The 16,343-nt window shown below is 32.5% G+C and overlaps 2 protein-coding genes across 2 annotated transcripts; both read right to left on the reverse strand.

Annotated features, from left to right (window-relative positions):
• Positions 1 to 748: 748 nt before the first annotated feature.
• On the reverse strand, positions 749 to 6,244 carry LOC107414620 (receptor-like protein EIX2). Its single transcript, XM_060819466.1, has 2 exons — positions 5,805 to 6,244; positions 749 to 4,406 (listed from the first exon to the last, which is right to left on the reverse strand). Exon 2 carries the CDS (start codon positions 3,836 to 3,838, stop codon positions 1,031 to 1,033), a length of 2,808 nt encoding a protein of 935 aa, XP_060675449.1. The 5' UTR covers positions 3,839 to 4,406; positions 5,805 to 6,244; the 3' UTR covers positions 749 to 1,030.
• Positions 6,245 to 13,152: 6,908 nt separating this feature from the next.
• Positions 13,153 to 16,077, reverse strand: LOC107413323 (receptor-like protein EIX2). Its single transcript, XM_016021238.3, has one exon. The coding sequence runs from the start codon at positions 16,075 to 16,077 to the stop codon at positions 13,153 to 13,155; it is 2,925 nt and encodes a 974-aa protein (XP_015876724.3).
• Positions 16,078 to 16,343: the final 266 nt, after the last annotated feature.

Below are 16,343 nucleotides of genomic sequence, written 5' to 3' on the forward strand. Positions count from 1 at the left end.
AGAAAAAAAATATCTTTCTCCATTTTTTTAAAAATATCTTTCACCATTGAAATTAATTTTTCATACAACAAAATGGAAAAAAATTAATTTCTATATAGTTTTCGAATTTATTACATGTAAAATATTTATCCTTTTAAATATTATTTCTATTATATAACCATTTCATTATTTTATATCACTACACCATAGTAGTTGAATAGAAAATATAAATTATTAATTATAATTTTTAGTTTTATTATCAATAATGATAATTTAATTTCATAAAAAATTGTTTTTAATTGTGCCCTCTGACAAATTTTCTGGATCCTCCACCGCTTTCTACAAGACCATTTGTTCTCTTCATGGGTGTGTGAACCAGAGAGGAAGAGTCAGTGGTGAACCATTTTTTTTCTTTTTTCTTTTTTCTTTTTTTTTTTTCTCTCAATCGTTAGGTTGTGATAGGGCTTCCATATTTCTCAGAAAAAAAAAACAAAAGGAGTGGAAATAATGCACACATATAGGCATGGAAATGTTTTGCCGGAAAGAACCAAGTATTTTCCTCTTTGTTGGAAAGAAAAAAGGGACAAAAGACAAAACTTGTTAGGTAAATGAACATTCATTAAGCCGTTCAAATTTATAAATGACCTTTAAGGGGTCAACTATGAAATTGTAACTTCTTGTTTTTTGTCCCCGGTCTCTCTTTTATTATTATTATTATTATTATTATTATTATTATTATTATTATTGTGATTATTATTATTATTATTAATTATGGATGAAATTCCTATAAATAATTGGCTAACAAGCATAATGCAACAATTTCTTTATATGTTACAAATTTCCCATGCTAGACTAGAAAGCAAATCAAAACTTGAAAGACGAATTACATAACACTACTACAAAAAAAAGGATGAGCACACACAAAGAAAAAATAAAACAAAGCTTGCATGCAGAAGTTATTCTCGCAAAGACCGTGGCAACCATAGTTTCACTGAACAAGTATGCACTTAGGCTAATAACACTCAAGTAATTTCAGCCATGAATTTATGGCTTACCCACCAGTGATTCTGACATGAAATCTGGCTCCCAATTCGTCTATGTACTGAGCATAAGAATGATTCCAACATACATTCAGCAGTAACAATCCACAAACTCCCGAAAACGACAGAATGAATCCAATTCCTGCGCTCTGGTAACAAAACCATGAATGTTCAATATTAGTATTTGCAACTTCTGGTATGTCAGGTTCCTCATCTCCAGGACACTTCTTTGGAAGGGGGACGCCACAAAGATCTGGATTTTCTTCGAATGCAGATTTGTTGAAGCCCTGCAGTTGTGTAATAGTTGGTATTCTACCTGACAGATTGTTATGAGACAAATCCAAGGTACCTAGATGGGTCAAATGGGACAGGCTAGAAAAGATTCCACCTGAAAGTTGATTCCTTGATAAGTCGGGAGAATCCAGTTGCTTCAACTTGCTAATTTCTTGAGGGATGGTTCCTGTCAACCAATTTCCGGACAGATTCAAACCGATAAGTCCAGTAAGATTTGTTAGTTCAACTGGAATGTACCCTGTTAAGTTGTTACTTGAAAGATCCATGGCTTTTACTAGTCCAAGATTTTTACTATAAACTAGCCCCATTTTCTTTAGTATCAGGAGAACGTTGTCGATATATTCAGAAACATAATATCCAGCAGATCCGTCTGCATTGTAGTATATGTAGGTCGAGGCATAAGAATATCCTATTGTTCCATCAAATGGGCTATGTTGTTCAGCCATGGAGGTGATGTTATTGAGGCATTGTGGTATAGCTCCTGAAATTTTGTTATGAGAAAGATCCAACACCTGAAGAGATGTTAGATGACTTAACTCCGGAGGTATGCTTCCACTGAACAAGTTTGAACGTAGGACAAGAATCCTTAAGTATTCTGTTTCCCCAACCCATGCTGGTATGCTTCCAGTTAATCTGTTTTCTCCGACATCTATTACCTCCAATCTCTTGCATTCGCCCAAAGAATAAGGTAGTTCCCCAACAAAACTGTTGTTGCCTAAATGCAATGTATTAATTCGTTGAGCCAATCCTATCGAATTAGGAATTGTCCCAGACAAATTATTATTTGCCATATTAAGCACAACCAACTTGTCTAATGCTGTCCAACAGTCGGGAAGGCTTCCAAACAGCAAATTATTGGGAAGGTCCAAGTAATTTAAAGTTACAGTACTCATTGTACATAAGAAGTATACAGATCCATGGAATGAATTATTGGAGAGATTTAGTGTTGTTATATTTGAAGGAAATGCTGATAGAGGACCACTGAACTTCTTATGACTCAAATCCATACCAGGGAAACCAACAAACCTTGAGGACAAGTCTGGCACCGTGCCCTTGATCTGGTTGTAAGATAGATTCAAATATCTCAACTTATAAGATATGTCCCAAAACCTTTCGGGAATGATGTCTGAAATACCTGCATTAGTGATATCAAGGTACGACAAATTCTTTTGGGTTTGGAGCCATTGAGGAAATGCTGATCCCAATATTCTGCAGGAGCTCAATCTCAAAGTGTCCAATTGAAATGTGGGAACCCAAGCTGGACTGAAGTTCAATGAGAATGAATTGTAAGAGAAATCCAACTCTTTTAGGAGGGAGAAATTCAACAAGTGGGCTTGGGTGATGGTGCCATCCAAAGAATTTGAAGAAACATCCAAAACCTCAAGCTTGGACAGCTTCCCTACACTTAAGGGGAGATTCCCATTTAAGTGATTGTTGGACAAACGCAACTCCTTCAAGGATGGGAGTTTTGCAAAATCAATAAGCACCTCTCCACTGAGATTATTTGATGATAAATTAAGTACCTGCAGACTCTGAAAATTCTCCAAGGATTTTGGTACTATCCTTTCTAGGTGATTGTAAGAAAGATCGAGATGAACAAGTGATATTGCTTTCTCCAAAGTGTGATGTGGAAATGAACCGCGTAAATCATTAAAAGAGAGGTCAAGAAAAACAAGGCTGTTGGCATGTCTCAACAACGAAGGAAATATCATGGAGGTGATTTGGTTATCACTGAGATCAAGGAATGAAAGTGAAGCAGAGGAATTAATATTAAATAGAGTTGGAGGAGGAGTCACAATGGAAAGCCCACATTCTCTTAGACTCAAATGCTGTAGAGAAGGGAGCATGTTAGCCACTTGCAGCCAATCCACAGCCTTGCTTAGATTCACACCGTCCATGTCCAAGTGTCTCAGAGATGGAAGATGGGAGAGCCAATCGAGATTTTTGGCCTCCAAGTCAGTGTTTCCCCTGAGATCAAGTGAAATTAAATTCGACAAATTTCCAAACTGGTTTGGTATTGTTCCACTCAAACCACCATAAGAGAGATTTAGATATCTCAAATTAGAGAAGGAAGTGATCAACTCTAGGAAGTTGGTGTTATTGAAATATCGGAAACTCAAGTCTAAATAATTCAGATATTTCAACTCCAACAGTGCAGTGTTCATCTCACCACTTAAGATGCAGGTTTCGTTTTCAACATAGAAGTCGTAATAGCAAGTCTTCTCTGAGTGCAGATCAAGCATGATAACATGACCTGTTGAATTACTGCATCGGACTCCTTTCCAAGATGTGCAACAATCTTCAGTGCTTCCCCAGGAAGAAAGCACACCTCCTTCATCTTCAAGGCCCCGTTTGAACTTGAGGAGTGCTTGCCTCTCCTTCTCGATGCACCGAATGTTGTTGGAATAATTAGTACCAAAACTTGAACCCAAAACTGAAACTGTGCCTGCTATAATTGATACAAGCACGAGTGTCAGCAAGAGCTCGCGAAAACAACCACCCATGGATATATGGCTGTAATGCATGAGTAATTCGTAAATGGGAGAGTTAATAATATTTGATGTACTTTAAATTGAGAGAAGTCGAAAGACGAGTAAAATAAATTATTCTGAAAACGAGTAAAATGATTTCGGTCCGCCAGACGTGATATAATGTGGAGGAGAGATGTTAATTCTCAACCGCATAATTAAAAAAAAAGAAAAAAAGAAAAAGAAAAATCATAGACACTGTGAAGCTTTTACACACTCAACTTCTATTTGTATATATTATTCCTAACTAATTTGGCTTACTTTTTGACACGTCCATGTACATATTGCATACGCGCACTAATTAGTAAAATTGTCTTTTTATTCCATCTCTTCCACGAAATTGGCTCAAGCCCCATTGAAGAAAGTTAAGAAAACTTTCGATATTCCAAGGTTTGTTTCTCCTGGACAATCGTTTTATTTATTCAATCATAACGTAATTGACTAAATGTACATGTCCTCTTGATCTTCGTATCCCCTTGCCGCCGCGTACTTTTCCGATTAAGCTTTTAGTCATCTTTGATGCGTCACGTGCTTTCGTTGGCGTGGGTTTTCGGGTCCATTTTCACTGTGGAAGTGCAAAAAATAATATTTTCTGCTTTAGTAAAGAAAGACAACTGCTATTTACCCTAAAAATAAATAAATGAAAGACCACTTCGTTTCCCTTCATTTTGACTTTTCTTTGGCCTGGGTTCTACGTCCATTTTACTGTGGAAAAAGGTTTCACGTGTTTTTGACTCTTGAGTCTTGACTAAGATTGACATAAGAAGAACATTATAAAATAATTAGGTGGACACTTTCTTGGAAAAAAGGTCGTAGAAATAATGCACACATACAGGCATGAAGTGCTGAGCTTGACTGCAAACTCATCTCATGGCTGTTTATTCTTCATCTTAGGTAATAAATGGGGACAGCTCGTAGTCTTCCAAAAGCAAAGTTTTCTGCTTTCTAAACTCTGTCGTGGACACTTTCTTGGGAAAAAAGCTAGTAGAAATAATGCACACGTACAGGCATGAAATGATGACCTGGACTGCAAGCTCATCTCATGGCTGTTTATTCTTCATTTTATGTTATAATGTTATAAATGTGGACAGCTCGTAGTCTCCGAAAAGGAAAGTTTTCTTCTTATTAAACTCTGTCATGCCCTTCCTCCTTTGAATTTCTAAAACCAATATCTCCTATTAAAGCCATTTTTATCATTCCGAGTGTCAATTCTATTAAGTTTCTAAAACCAATATCCCTTATTTAAGCCATTTTTTTTTATCCTTATTAGTGTCATTTAAAGTTTTTTTTTTTATTGTGTTAATTTCTTAAATTTATGGTAATGTGATTATACCATATTAGATTATCAATAATCTCAAAAATTTAAATTATTAAAATGCGAATTTATTATATATTTCAAGTTTTTTGTATCTAATATTCTTTATTGTTTTTTTTCCTAAAATCCAACACAAATTATAAATTTATATGACTTGAGAGTCCACTGTAAAATTGCACTTTTCTTTTTTCTTTATTTTCCATTTTCCTACATCACCTTTTATATACATATATATGTATATATATTATTATGGATGGAGTTCCTGTAACACAATAATTTCATTTTTTAAAATTTTCACACGCTAGACTGGAAAGCAGATCATAATGTGAACGTAGACCACTAGACCTCCTACAACAAACTTTCTAGCTTTGCTGAAAAATATTAAAATACATCTCTGGAAACTGGAAACTTCAGGCTCCTAAACAACATAACAAAATAAAAATAAAAATAAGGGTAAAAAGGATACTACAAGTCTACAACTTTGACACATTTTGGCATGCCGAAATGTTTTGAGAACCATTATAATTTCTGTCACATTATTCTCTGGAAATTTAGATAAAAATTATTTTTTGATTACACACTAATTATCAACTGAAGTCCACAATATAAACAACACCAGAAACCCAAAATAATTATAGGCTTACTAACCTTCTAACTTAATGTCTCTTCTGCGTTGGTCTTGTTTTAGATGCTCTAGTTTTTGAGTAGATCCACTCTTCTGTATCATTCAAGAACTTAAAAATAGGTGTTTCTCCAAGAACGTTTGAGCAATAAAGGGCCATAAAGTCCTCAGAATCCTACAAAATATCCGATCCCTATATTGAGATAAAACCCATAGCTTGCAAAGCCATCATCATCTCCTTCTATATCATACTGTTCACTGCCTTTAGTGGCATTGGAACCTTCATCTGTCTCATCTCTTGGGCACTTTTTTGGGAGAGATTTTCCACAGAGTCCATCATTTCCCAAACAACATAGATTAATTTTATTTACAATGACTGATTCAAAAGCCAAAAAAGTAGTCCAAAAACGAGTAAAATAAAGTAGTCTAATATATGGTTGTAATACATCGAGTGTAATTATGGAAGAGAGTAAATATACAATTGATAAGTTCAGATTGAAGGAAATAGCTCTCTTTTATAAGAAGCACCTTGGATAGTTCTGTAGATATCACTAAGGGAGTACTTCAGTTTCCTTTACTTGTTTAATGTTTATTACACACACACACATTAGCTTTATTTACAATGACTGATTCAAAAGCCAAAAAAGTAGTCCAAAAACGAGTAAAATAAAGTAGTCTAAAAACAAGTGAAACAATGCAGTCTAAAAACAAGCAAAATAAAGTAGTCTAAAAACGTGTAAAGTGATTCCGACCCGCCTGACGATATATATAATATTGCAGGAGAGATGTTAATCCCCTCATGCACAAAAAAGATGATCATGCACACTGCGAAGTTGACACACACTCAACTTATATATCTTAATATTATTCATAATTTGGTTACTTTTTGACACCTCCATGTACATCTTGCATATGCGCACTAATTGGTTGATTACATATTTTTTTAACTCCACCTCTTGGACGTAAGAAATTGGCTAAAGCCCAATAGATGAAAGTTAACAAAAAGTTTGATACTCCAAGATTCGTATCTTCTGGACAATCTTTTTATTTATTTAATTATTACGTGAATATTTTTATGTCCTCTTTCTGTTTATAACATTAGTTTAGCAATATATATTTTAGAGAGAAGTATTTTATGAAGAAATTATGTTGTTCCAGCATTCTTAGGTCTCGATGGTGAGGTGATTATCTTTATTCATCTGTCCTAATGAAGAAATCAATGGCGAGATAGTTACATCTGTTACTTCTTTTTTTCTTTTCTTTTTTTCAAAACAAAAATTGGAAAGTAGGATTTTAGTATTGATTTTTTGAAGATCTAGCATTTTTAGAATGTGTGTTTATGCGTACGTTTTGTTTTTTGTTTTTTGTTTTTTTCTGTTTTTTTTTTTTAAAAGAAAAATGAAAAAAAAAAAGAAGAAGAAAAAGTGAAGAAATGAAGACAGCATGGTCAAATAAATGGTTAATGGGTCAAATTCCAACTCACAATGAAAGTTTTAGAAAATAGTGTTATATTAAAAGGAAAAGGAAATAAAAGGGGTTATATTTTTCATAATAGAAATATGTACTGAAAAATTAATAAAATAATGGGCTATAATCATATTTACCCAAAATTAATAATTGTTTGTCTTTTGTGGTTTTTTTTTTTTTAATTCATGTAGATTTGCTTTTTAACAAATATTTTCAACGAAAATTCATTAAAAAAAAAAATACACATAAGGACACTAATTTTATTAGCTATTATTACTTAAATAATGAATTAATTATTAAATATATTTAGTATGATTTGAAATTATCCTTTCAAACTAAAAAATGATCTAAACAATCTAAATTTATTAATGAAATTTAAAATTTAAAACTTTTATTCAGTAATACTCGTTAGTTATCATTTTAAAACCAACTAAAATAAGAACAATAATTAAGGTAATGAAATTTTATTAAGAAAATTCTAAAGGAAAGGTGAAATTTACTGATTTAAAGGCCAAAATAGACAAATTAGGCGGGCACTTTAGTATTTAAGGGTAAACTAGTAAATAAATGAAATAAAGTAATAAAAAAATAATTCTATTCACAATATAAAATTTAATAACCACATCACATTTTATACACAATCAATTTTTACTATATACAACCATATTTTATGGCTAACTTATCATTAAATAATTTGAAATTCATAAGCACCCTTCAATTGCCCTAATCCCTAAATCGACTTCAAAGGGGTTTGTCAATTAGCTAATCACATTATAATAAGTAATTGCAATAGCTGATTTCATGAATTGGTCATGTCAATCCGGATTATATTTTGAATAAAACATGATAGGTCCAATACATAAAATCCAAAGAGGTTTAAATCGTTGGTATTATGTACATTGGATGACTATTTTATGTACTGTTCATTTCTATCTGAATTATGTACTCTAAATAAAATATGGTATGTCCAATAAACAAAACCTGAACAGGTTTAAATCATATGGATTATATAATCCAAATAAAACATATAGCTTTGGTATACGAAATAAGGATGAGTTCAAAGTGTTCGAGTTATAGATACCAGATAACTATTATACGTATTGCTTTTTTTTTTTTTTTCCTCCCCCATTCGAATTACATAAACTAGATAGAACTAGATACGTTTGATAAACAAAATCTGGATGGGTTTAAATTGTCTAGGTTATGCATACCGAATGACTACACATATCGTTCACACAATTATTTCTCTTGTATACAGACTTCAACAACGTATATAATTAAGAAAATTATAAAAATTGATACAAATAATTGACCAAAAAAAAAAAAAGATAAAAAACATATAGAGAAAACAAATAAATCATAAAAAGCTAAATACTTGCATTTTTAGAATTGAAAGGACTTTGCCAACCATTTTGCATATTTTTCCTTTTTAATCACTAAATTCTATTATCTTCAGGATTTATTATTTTTTCTAAAACGACATTATAGTTTACATAGTAATTTATTTTCATTTTGTTTATGTGCTTAAGGATAGTTTTTGACCTTCTAACAAAAGTATGTTTTTGGAAATATTAAAAAGTAATTAAAAATGTAGTATGATAATTTTTAAGATAAAGAACAAGTTGAATAATAATAATAAAAAAATAATAATAATAATAATAGAGAGTAAGATTTTCTATTTAACTCCAATCACACTATTTTATAATTACTTTTTATTTTGTATTTCCTCTTAAACAATTATGGTTTACCTTTTTCTTTTTTCTTTTTTCCCTCCCTATAGCAAAGTTGTATTTAAACAATAATAAAATATGAGATTATATTTAGTAATCTTAATTATAATTATGCATAGAAAATCCTATAGTAATAAATGAATTTAATAAAAAACTTTATCTAGACAGTTGCTTTTTATATTTGGAGAGTTAAATTTACTCTATTTTAATTTTTCAATTTAACAAGCCTATTAAAGTCATGAAGAAAAGATATGGCTCTTTAAAATGAACAAGAGAAAGATTTTAAAAAATTTATTGAAAATCATCTAAGCCAGTTTCTTTCTTACCTTCTTTTGTCAAAATGATTCGTATAGGATAACTACATACTCACAACTAATATGATGTTCTACTTAGTGCAATGGTTAAATCACTAAAAATATAACTTGAAAATATAACTTCAGTTCCTAAGTTCGACAAAATCTGGATAAAACTCATCTCCCTTTTAATATATATTGTAATCCCTATCTATATATATATATATATATATTCTGTCCTTGATCTTGTTCTAATCCTCCATCTCCACTATCAATTAGTTGAAAATAATAATAAAAATTGTCTTGCCCTTCTACAAAAGACAAAACTTGTTAGGTAGAATGGGTGATCCATTAAATGGTTGAGATCAAAGCAAATTATAAATTTATAAATGACATAAGGGTCAATCAGAATTGCGCATTTCCCCTCTTTTTCTCTCCTTTTTCTTATCATTATGAATGGAGTTGTTGAAGAATTTTAAATTAATATTCGTCAATTTTTTATTATTGAATAGAAATTTCAAAATGTACCTTTTCACAAATTAGAAATTTGTATTATTTCACATAAATTCTAGCTTTTAATTGGTATCAATTCATAATTGATGCTTTTTTTAAAAAAGATAACTGTTTATTATATAAAGATATCTTTTATATTTTAAATGGAAACTTTATTTTTAAAAAACATCTTTATAAATGAATATATCTATTGGCTACATATGCTTTCAAAATTTTATAAATAGATTCAATGAATTTATTTTCTATTTGTTCAATAATTCAATTCTTTACATTCATGTATTATATTAACTACACATGCTAGGCAAGTGTTACGTAAATTGTTGGGGGAGTTTTAGTCAACTCTGGTGGGATATTTTTGAATATTTTGAGTGTTATTATTAGGGGTGAACAAAATCCAATCCAATCCATTTAAACCGATTGATCTAATCAATTTTTAGCAGTTTGTATTGGATTTTTGCATAAATTAGATTGGATTGGATTCAAAATATCATAAATTGTTTGGATTGGATCCGTTATTGGGTTGAAAATATAAAACTAATCCAATGCAATGTAATCCAAATAATATATTATATAATTAAAGAATTATATATTTTCTATATTATTAATTTTTAATATATTTTTTTAACATATTATAGATTTGATACTTATAAATTGCAATCTTATATTTTATTCTATATTGGATTATTTTTATTGTATTTTATATTTAAATAATTATAATTTATTATTTATATTTTATGTTTGGAAGATTTTTAATTTATATTATATATTTATATGCTAGTAAGTTTTAAACCGATAAACCAATCTAAATCAAACTGATCATAAATGGTTTGATTTGGTTTGAGTTTAAAACTTCAATGGTTTAAATTGAATTTTCTATTAGATAAATCAAAAAATATGGATTGGATCATATTTTAGTTCAAAACCGAACCAATCAAATCCATGTCCATCCCTAATATTATTATAAAAAATTATTGTTGTATCTTAATAAATAATTGCTATAAACTTATCATGAGCATCCATGAGTATGTAAATGGGAAAGTTAATAATATTTGATGTACTTCGGATTGAAAGAAATAACCCTTTTTATAAAAATCACCAATAGTTTTAGGGATATTCCAAGGGCCAAGACAGTAATTCAGTTTCTTTACCTAATTAATTCTTTAAAGTTTATCGCACTAACGAGCACTTTTATTTAATTACAAGAATGATGGTATTGATGCAAAAGTCAGATAAAGCAGTTTGAAAACGAGTAAAATGAAGTCTCATCCCAACTTTATGAATTTCCTTTTTAAAGCCACTTGGGATTAGCCTGAGGACTTGAGTTGACCACCCCTTGGCTGTTTGGTGCATGTGCGGCGCTTAAATTATTTTGTTAACGCCTGAATCTTTGCTACCATTTCTCTGCTCGTGTTTCCACTCGAACTCTACTTTGTCACCATAACAGGAGAAAGTCTTCAGTACTAGAACGATGTGATACGTCCACCCACTGATACCATGACATAAATTATTCAAACTATTCAAACTAACTAAAAATATGATTTATTTTTTAATTTTTTTTATTTATATATATATATATATATATATTTGTTTTGTTCTTTCATGTCTCCTCTTTCCTTTCCGTACTGTGCTTCCCTGCTATTCGCTTCACCATGTATATGAAAGTAAACCGATTGCAACATCATAAAATATCGGTTTCTTCTTTCTTTCAAATCCAACAAGAATTTCTCCTAAACTCACATTTGTAATTTACATTACATATAAAACTAAAATAGAAGAAATAATTCAATTTTCTGCCATCTTAATTTACGGAGCTTAAGACCATTACAAGATGAGAAACTATATGTAAACTCGTCCCCAAACAAAAACAGTTTTAAGATTATGATCCCAATCAAGGTTGCGATTAACAAAGCCGTAGATCAGGATGACAGGCCAGAACGTCTGAAACCGAAATCAATGAGAACGTCTGAAACCGAAATCAATGGGTCAGGATTGTGTTTTGCGTGGGATGTGTCAGGTGGGCTTGGGAGGCAAGTTTCCAACCAATTGGGTCAAGATTTATTTTGGGCCAAGCTTCTTGTTTCCTATGCATAGGTCTTGAGGTATAACATATATAAAAGAATCATCTTTGTCCTTCATTATCCGAATTTTAGACGAAAAATTAATTATAGGCTAACGGTGTAACAAAACAAATAAAAAAATTTAAAAAAAAGGTTTATGGATTAAATTGTTAAAAATAAATAAATAAATAATTTAAGAATCTAAGTTTTAATTGCATTATAGCTTAGAAACCTGCAGCGACATTATCCCTTTTCCGATTTAGCTGTTAGTCATCATTTTTGATGCGTCGCATACTTTCTCATGGGTTTTGCATCAATTCCTTTCATTGTGGAAGTGCCAAAAAAAAAAAAAAAAAAAAACATATAAATATATATATATATATATTCTGCTTTACAAAAAGTCTCCTTCATTTCCTAGTCCACGTCCATTTTACTGTGGAAAATATTTTCTTTACTAATGTCTTTTCATTTTGTGATAAGCGTTTTGTGTGTTTATCCTATTTTATTCTATTTTACACGTCAAAGCTGGACATTAGAGGGGTTTTTATTTTTATTTTTTAAATTCCTTGCTTAATCGAATTTATTTATAACCTCAAAATTAACTCCACTGATTATTTTCATCTGGGCTATCTCTAATTAAAAAAAGGTATAACATGTTTTAACTCTTGATTCTTGACTAACATTGTACGTAGAAAAACCAAGTAAAATAATTAGGCGGGCATTTTCTCATACAATACGCATCTGGGATTGAAATGGTGAAGTCCAACCCACATCATAAATTTAAAAAAGACCTCAAAAGGTCGACAGTGAAATTGCACTTTTTTTTTTTTTTTTTAAATTTATTTTTTTCATTTTTCCTATATCATTTTTTTTTTTTTTTTCATTTTTCCTACATCTCGTTTTTATATTATCATGGACGGAGTTCCTGTAAATACTTAGGCTTGAAACAGTTATAACACAATAATTTCTTCGTATATTAAAATCTCCCATGCTAGACTAGAAAGCAGATCCATAAATGAACGTAGTCCTCCTACAACATACTTCTAGCTTTTCAGAAAAACATTGAAACTCATCTTTGGAAACTCCAGGCTCCATAACATGACAAAAGAAAATAAAAACGAGGGTCGAAATGATACTGCAACTTTGACGTGTTTCGGCCTCATGAAATGTTTTGAAACCATTATAATTTCTCGCACATTATTCTCAGAAAATTTAGATACAACTAATTTTCTCATTACACACTAATTATCAAGTGAAGTCCACAATACGAACAACATCAGAAACCCAATATAATTATAGGCTTACCTTTTTAACTTAACGTCTCTTCTGCATTAGTCTTGCTTTAGCTGCTCTTGTTTTTACGTAGATCCAATCTTCTGCATCATGCAAAAACTTAAAGTAGGCGTTTCTCCAAGAACGTTTGAGCAGTAAAGGACCAAAAATTCCCCAGAATCCTACGAAATATCCGACCCCCATACTAAGATAAAATCCGAAGCTTACAAAACCATCATCATCTCCTTCTATATCATCATGTTCACTACCTTTAGTGGCACTGGAACCTTCATCTGTCTCATCTCCTGGGCACCTTTTTGTGAGAGGTTTTCCACAGAGTCCCTCATTTCCCATGTAAACAGAAGCATTAAAACCCTGTAGTTGGGTGCTTAATGGAATTCTACCACTCAAATTGTTGTGAGACAAGTCCAAAACTCCAAGAAAAGTTAAATCAGAAAAGCTTCCAGGAATGTTACCCAATATCTGGTTTCTTGACAAATCAAGTGATTCTAGCATGTGCAACTGACCAAACTTTTCGGGAATGCTCCCATTCAAATTGTTCCTTGACAGGTTCAGAGATATTAATTTGTACAGACTTGTTAAATTATCAGGAATTGTCCCACTTAAGTAATTGCTTGAAATATCAATGCTTCTGAGATACTTAAGATTTTCTCCAAACTCAAGCTCTAATCCTTTCCAAACCACTTGAACAAGGCCAAGAATTAGACGAACATCTATCTCATTATACATGGCAGTCAGATTATTAAGGCACTGCGGCAAGAGCCCAGACACCCTGTTGTGAGACAGGTCCAAATTTTGAAGGGCTGGGAGATTACAAAGGCTTGAGGGCAAGCTTCCATTGAACTCATTCTGTCGTAAGCGAAGAATTATCAACTTTGATAGGCGTTTTCCTATCCATTCTGGTATTCTTCCAGTTAACTTGTTCCCTCCTAAGTCAACAACACCCAACTCTGTACAATTCTCTAAAGAAGGCAGTTCTCCTGAGAAATTATTATCTTGTAAACGCAAGACTGCAAGATTTTGCAAATAGCCCATGGAGTGTGGTATTTTCCCAGAAAAATTGTTTTTTGCCAGATTCAAGTTGAGCATTTGCTGAAATTGAATCCAACAATTGGGAAGTTCCCCTGATAGTAGATTGTCAGAAAGGTCAAGATGAAACAAGCTTGGAGTTTCCATGGCAAATAAGGACGACAGAGATCCTGAAATCGTATTTTTGGAGAGAAACACCGTGCTTATGTTTGGAGGAAATGGTGGCAGTGGACCATACAAGTTGTTAGAACTCAAATCAAATGAGAAATAGGTGCAGTTTTTGGATGACAGGTTTGGCAACTTCCCATGAATCTGGTTGAAAGAGAGATTTAACTCCACCAAGCTGGAAGACAGATCCCAAAACCCATTGGGTATTGAATCTGAAATTCCGGCATTGGTGATATAAAGTGTATGTAGTTTTCTCTGTGTCTGAATCCATTTAGGAAAAGCAGGGCCAATCTTGCAAGACATTATGACTAAATCACGAAGTTGAAAAGGTGGAATCCAATCAGAACTCAGGTCGATGGACAAAGGATTTTTAGAAATATCCAAAGACTTTAACCCGGAGAGATTCAAAAAGTGGGCTTCAGTTATTACACCATCCAAAGAATTTGAAGAAAGATCCAAATTTTCAAGGCTAGAAAGCTGCCCCATACTCTCTGGTACAGATCCATTCAATTTATTCTTGGAAAGAAATAACATCTTTAGGGATGAAAGTCCTGTCAAATCTGGTATTGAACCGGTGAGTTGGTTCTCAACTAAGCTCAAGCTCTGTAGCTTGGAAAGCCGCCCAAGATCCTCAGGGAGAGATCCACTCATTTTGGTACCATCAATGGTCAAATCTACCAGAGATAAAAACCTTGTAAGATTGGGAAATGGACCCCAAAATGGGTTCCCACTTAGATATAGGTGTTTCAGTGTATTCCCAGCACACGACAGGTTTTCCATGGAGTCATAAAGGCGATCAGAAAAATTGCTCGACCATAAATTTAAAGACTCCAAGCTGCATAAATTTTGAAAGGATCTTGGCAGCCCACCCTCTAGATTATTGTAAGAGAGATCCAGATATTCTAAGGAAACCATATTTGTGAAAATATCTGGGATTGTACCTTGTACTTGACATGCCATTAATCCAACATGAACAAGTCTGCTGCTGACGTTAACCACCCAGGAAAAAATTGAAGATTTCAGAAGATTATCAGAGAGTTCAAGGACTTGGAGAGAGGTGGAGGAATTAAGAAGGGGAAGTGATGAGGGATTGACATTAGGAAGGTTACATGAAGATAACTGAAGCTCAATCAGAGAAGAGAGCTTGCTTATGGACTGTGGCCAACTCACTGCTTCACTAAGATTTAGACCAGACATGTTTAGGACTCTCAAAGAAGAAAGATGAGACAACCACTCAAGGTTATTTACAGCAATAGCAGAGTTCCTTGAGAGGTCAAGAGTATGCAGATTTGAAAGGTTTCCAATTTGGTCGGGAATGGTTCCAATGAACCCAGCACCAGCAATTTTAAGGTGTTTCAATTTACTCACAGAACCAATAAAGCTTGGGATTCTGAGCCCTTCAAAAGAGTTAAAACTGAGGTCTAAGTAATTTAAATATGGAAGTTGAAGCAGTGAAGGACTTATCTCACCTGCTAAAGGTTGCTCAGCAGAGTAATAATCAGAAACATAATGGAGATCTAGCTTGATAACATGACCTGTTTGGTTGTTACATGTTATTCCCTTCCACTTGCAACAATCTCTTTGACTTTCCCAAGAAGAAAGAATGTTGGAATCGTCCACTAGGCTTTGTTTGAAGCTTAGAAGAGCTCTCTTTTCTGTATCTGTGCACCTGATGTTGGAACCCGCAACAGAAGCCATGAGCATGCATAGAATCCCAACCCGCAATGCAGATTGAGAACTTTGTCTCATTTTGGTGATCCACATGATGATGATGATGATGATGAATGTACTAAAGCTGTCTGAACTCGAGAGCAATAAAAACAAGTTCAATAAAATTGTGATACAAAAGTCTGAGAAATAGTCAGTTGCAACAAAACAAAAGCAGATAAAGAATTTACTAATACCCTCGAGCCGTCACTGCGAAAGACAAATATTGTCGCTTTCACTCTTTTTGCTAGTAATTTTCATGGAAAAGCTCCATCGTGATTCCCATTCAACAAATTGATTCAGCCTTT

The sequence above is a fragment of the Ziziphus jujuba genome, chromosome 8, assembly GCF_031755915.1.
Source record: "Ziziphus jujuba cultivar Dongzao chromosome 8, ASM3175591v1".
NCBI classification, from domain to species: domain Eukaryota; kingdom Viridiplantae; phylum Streptophyta; class Magnoliopsida; order Rosales; family Rhamnaceae; genus Ziziphus; species Ziziphus jujuba.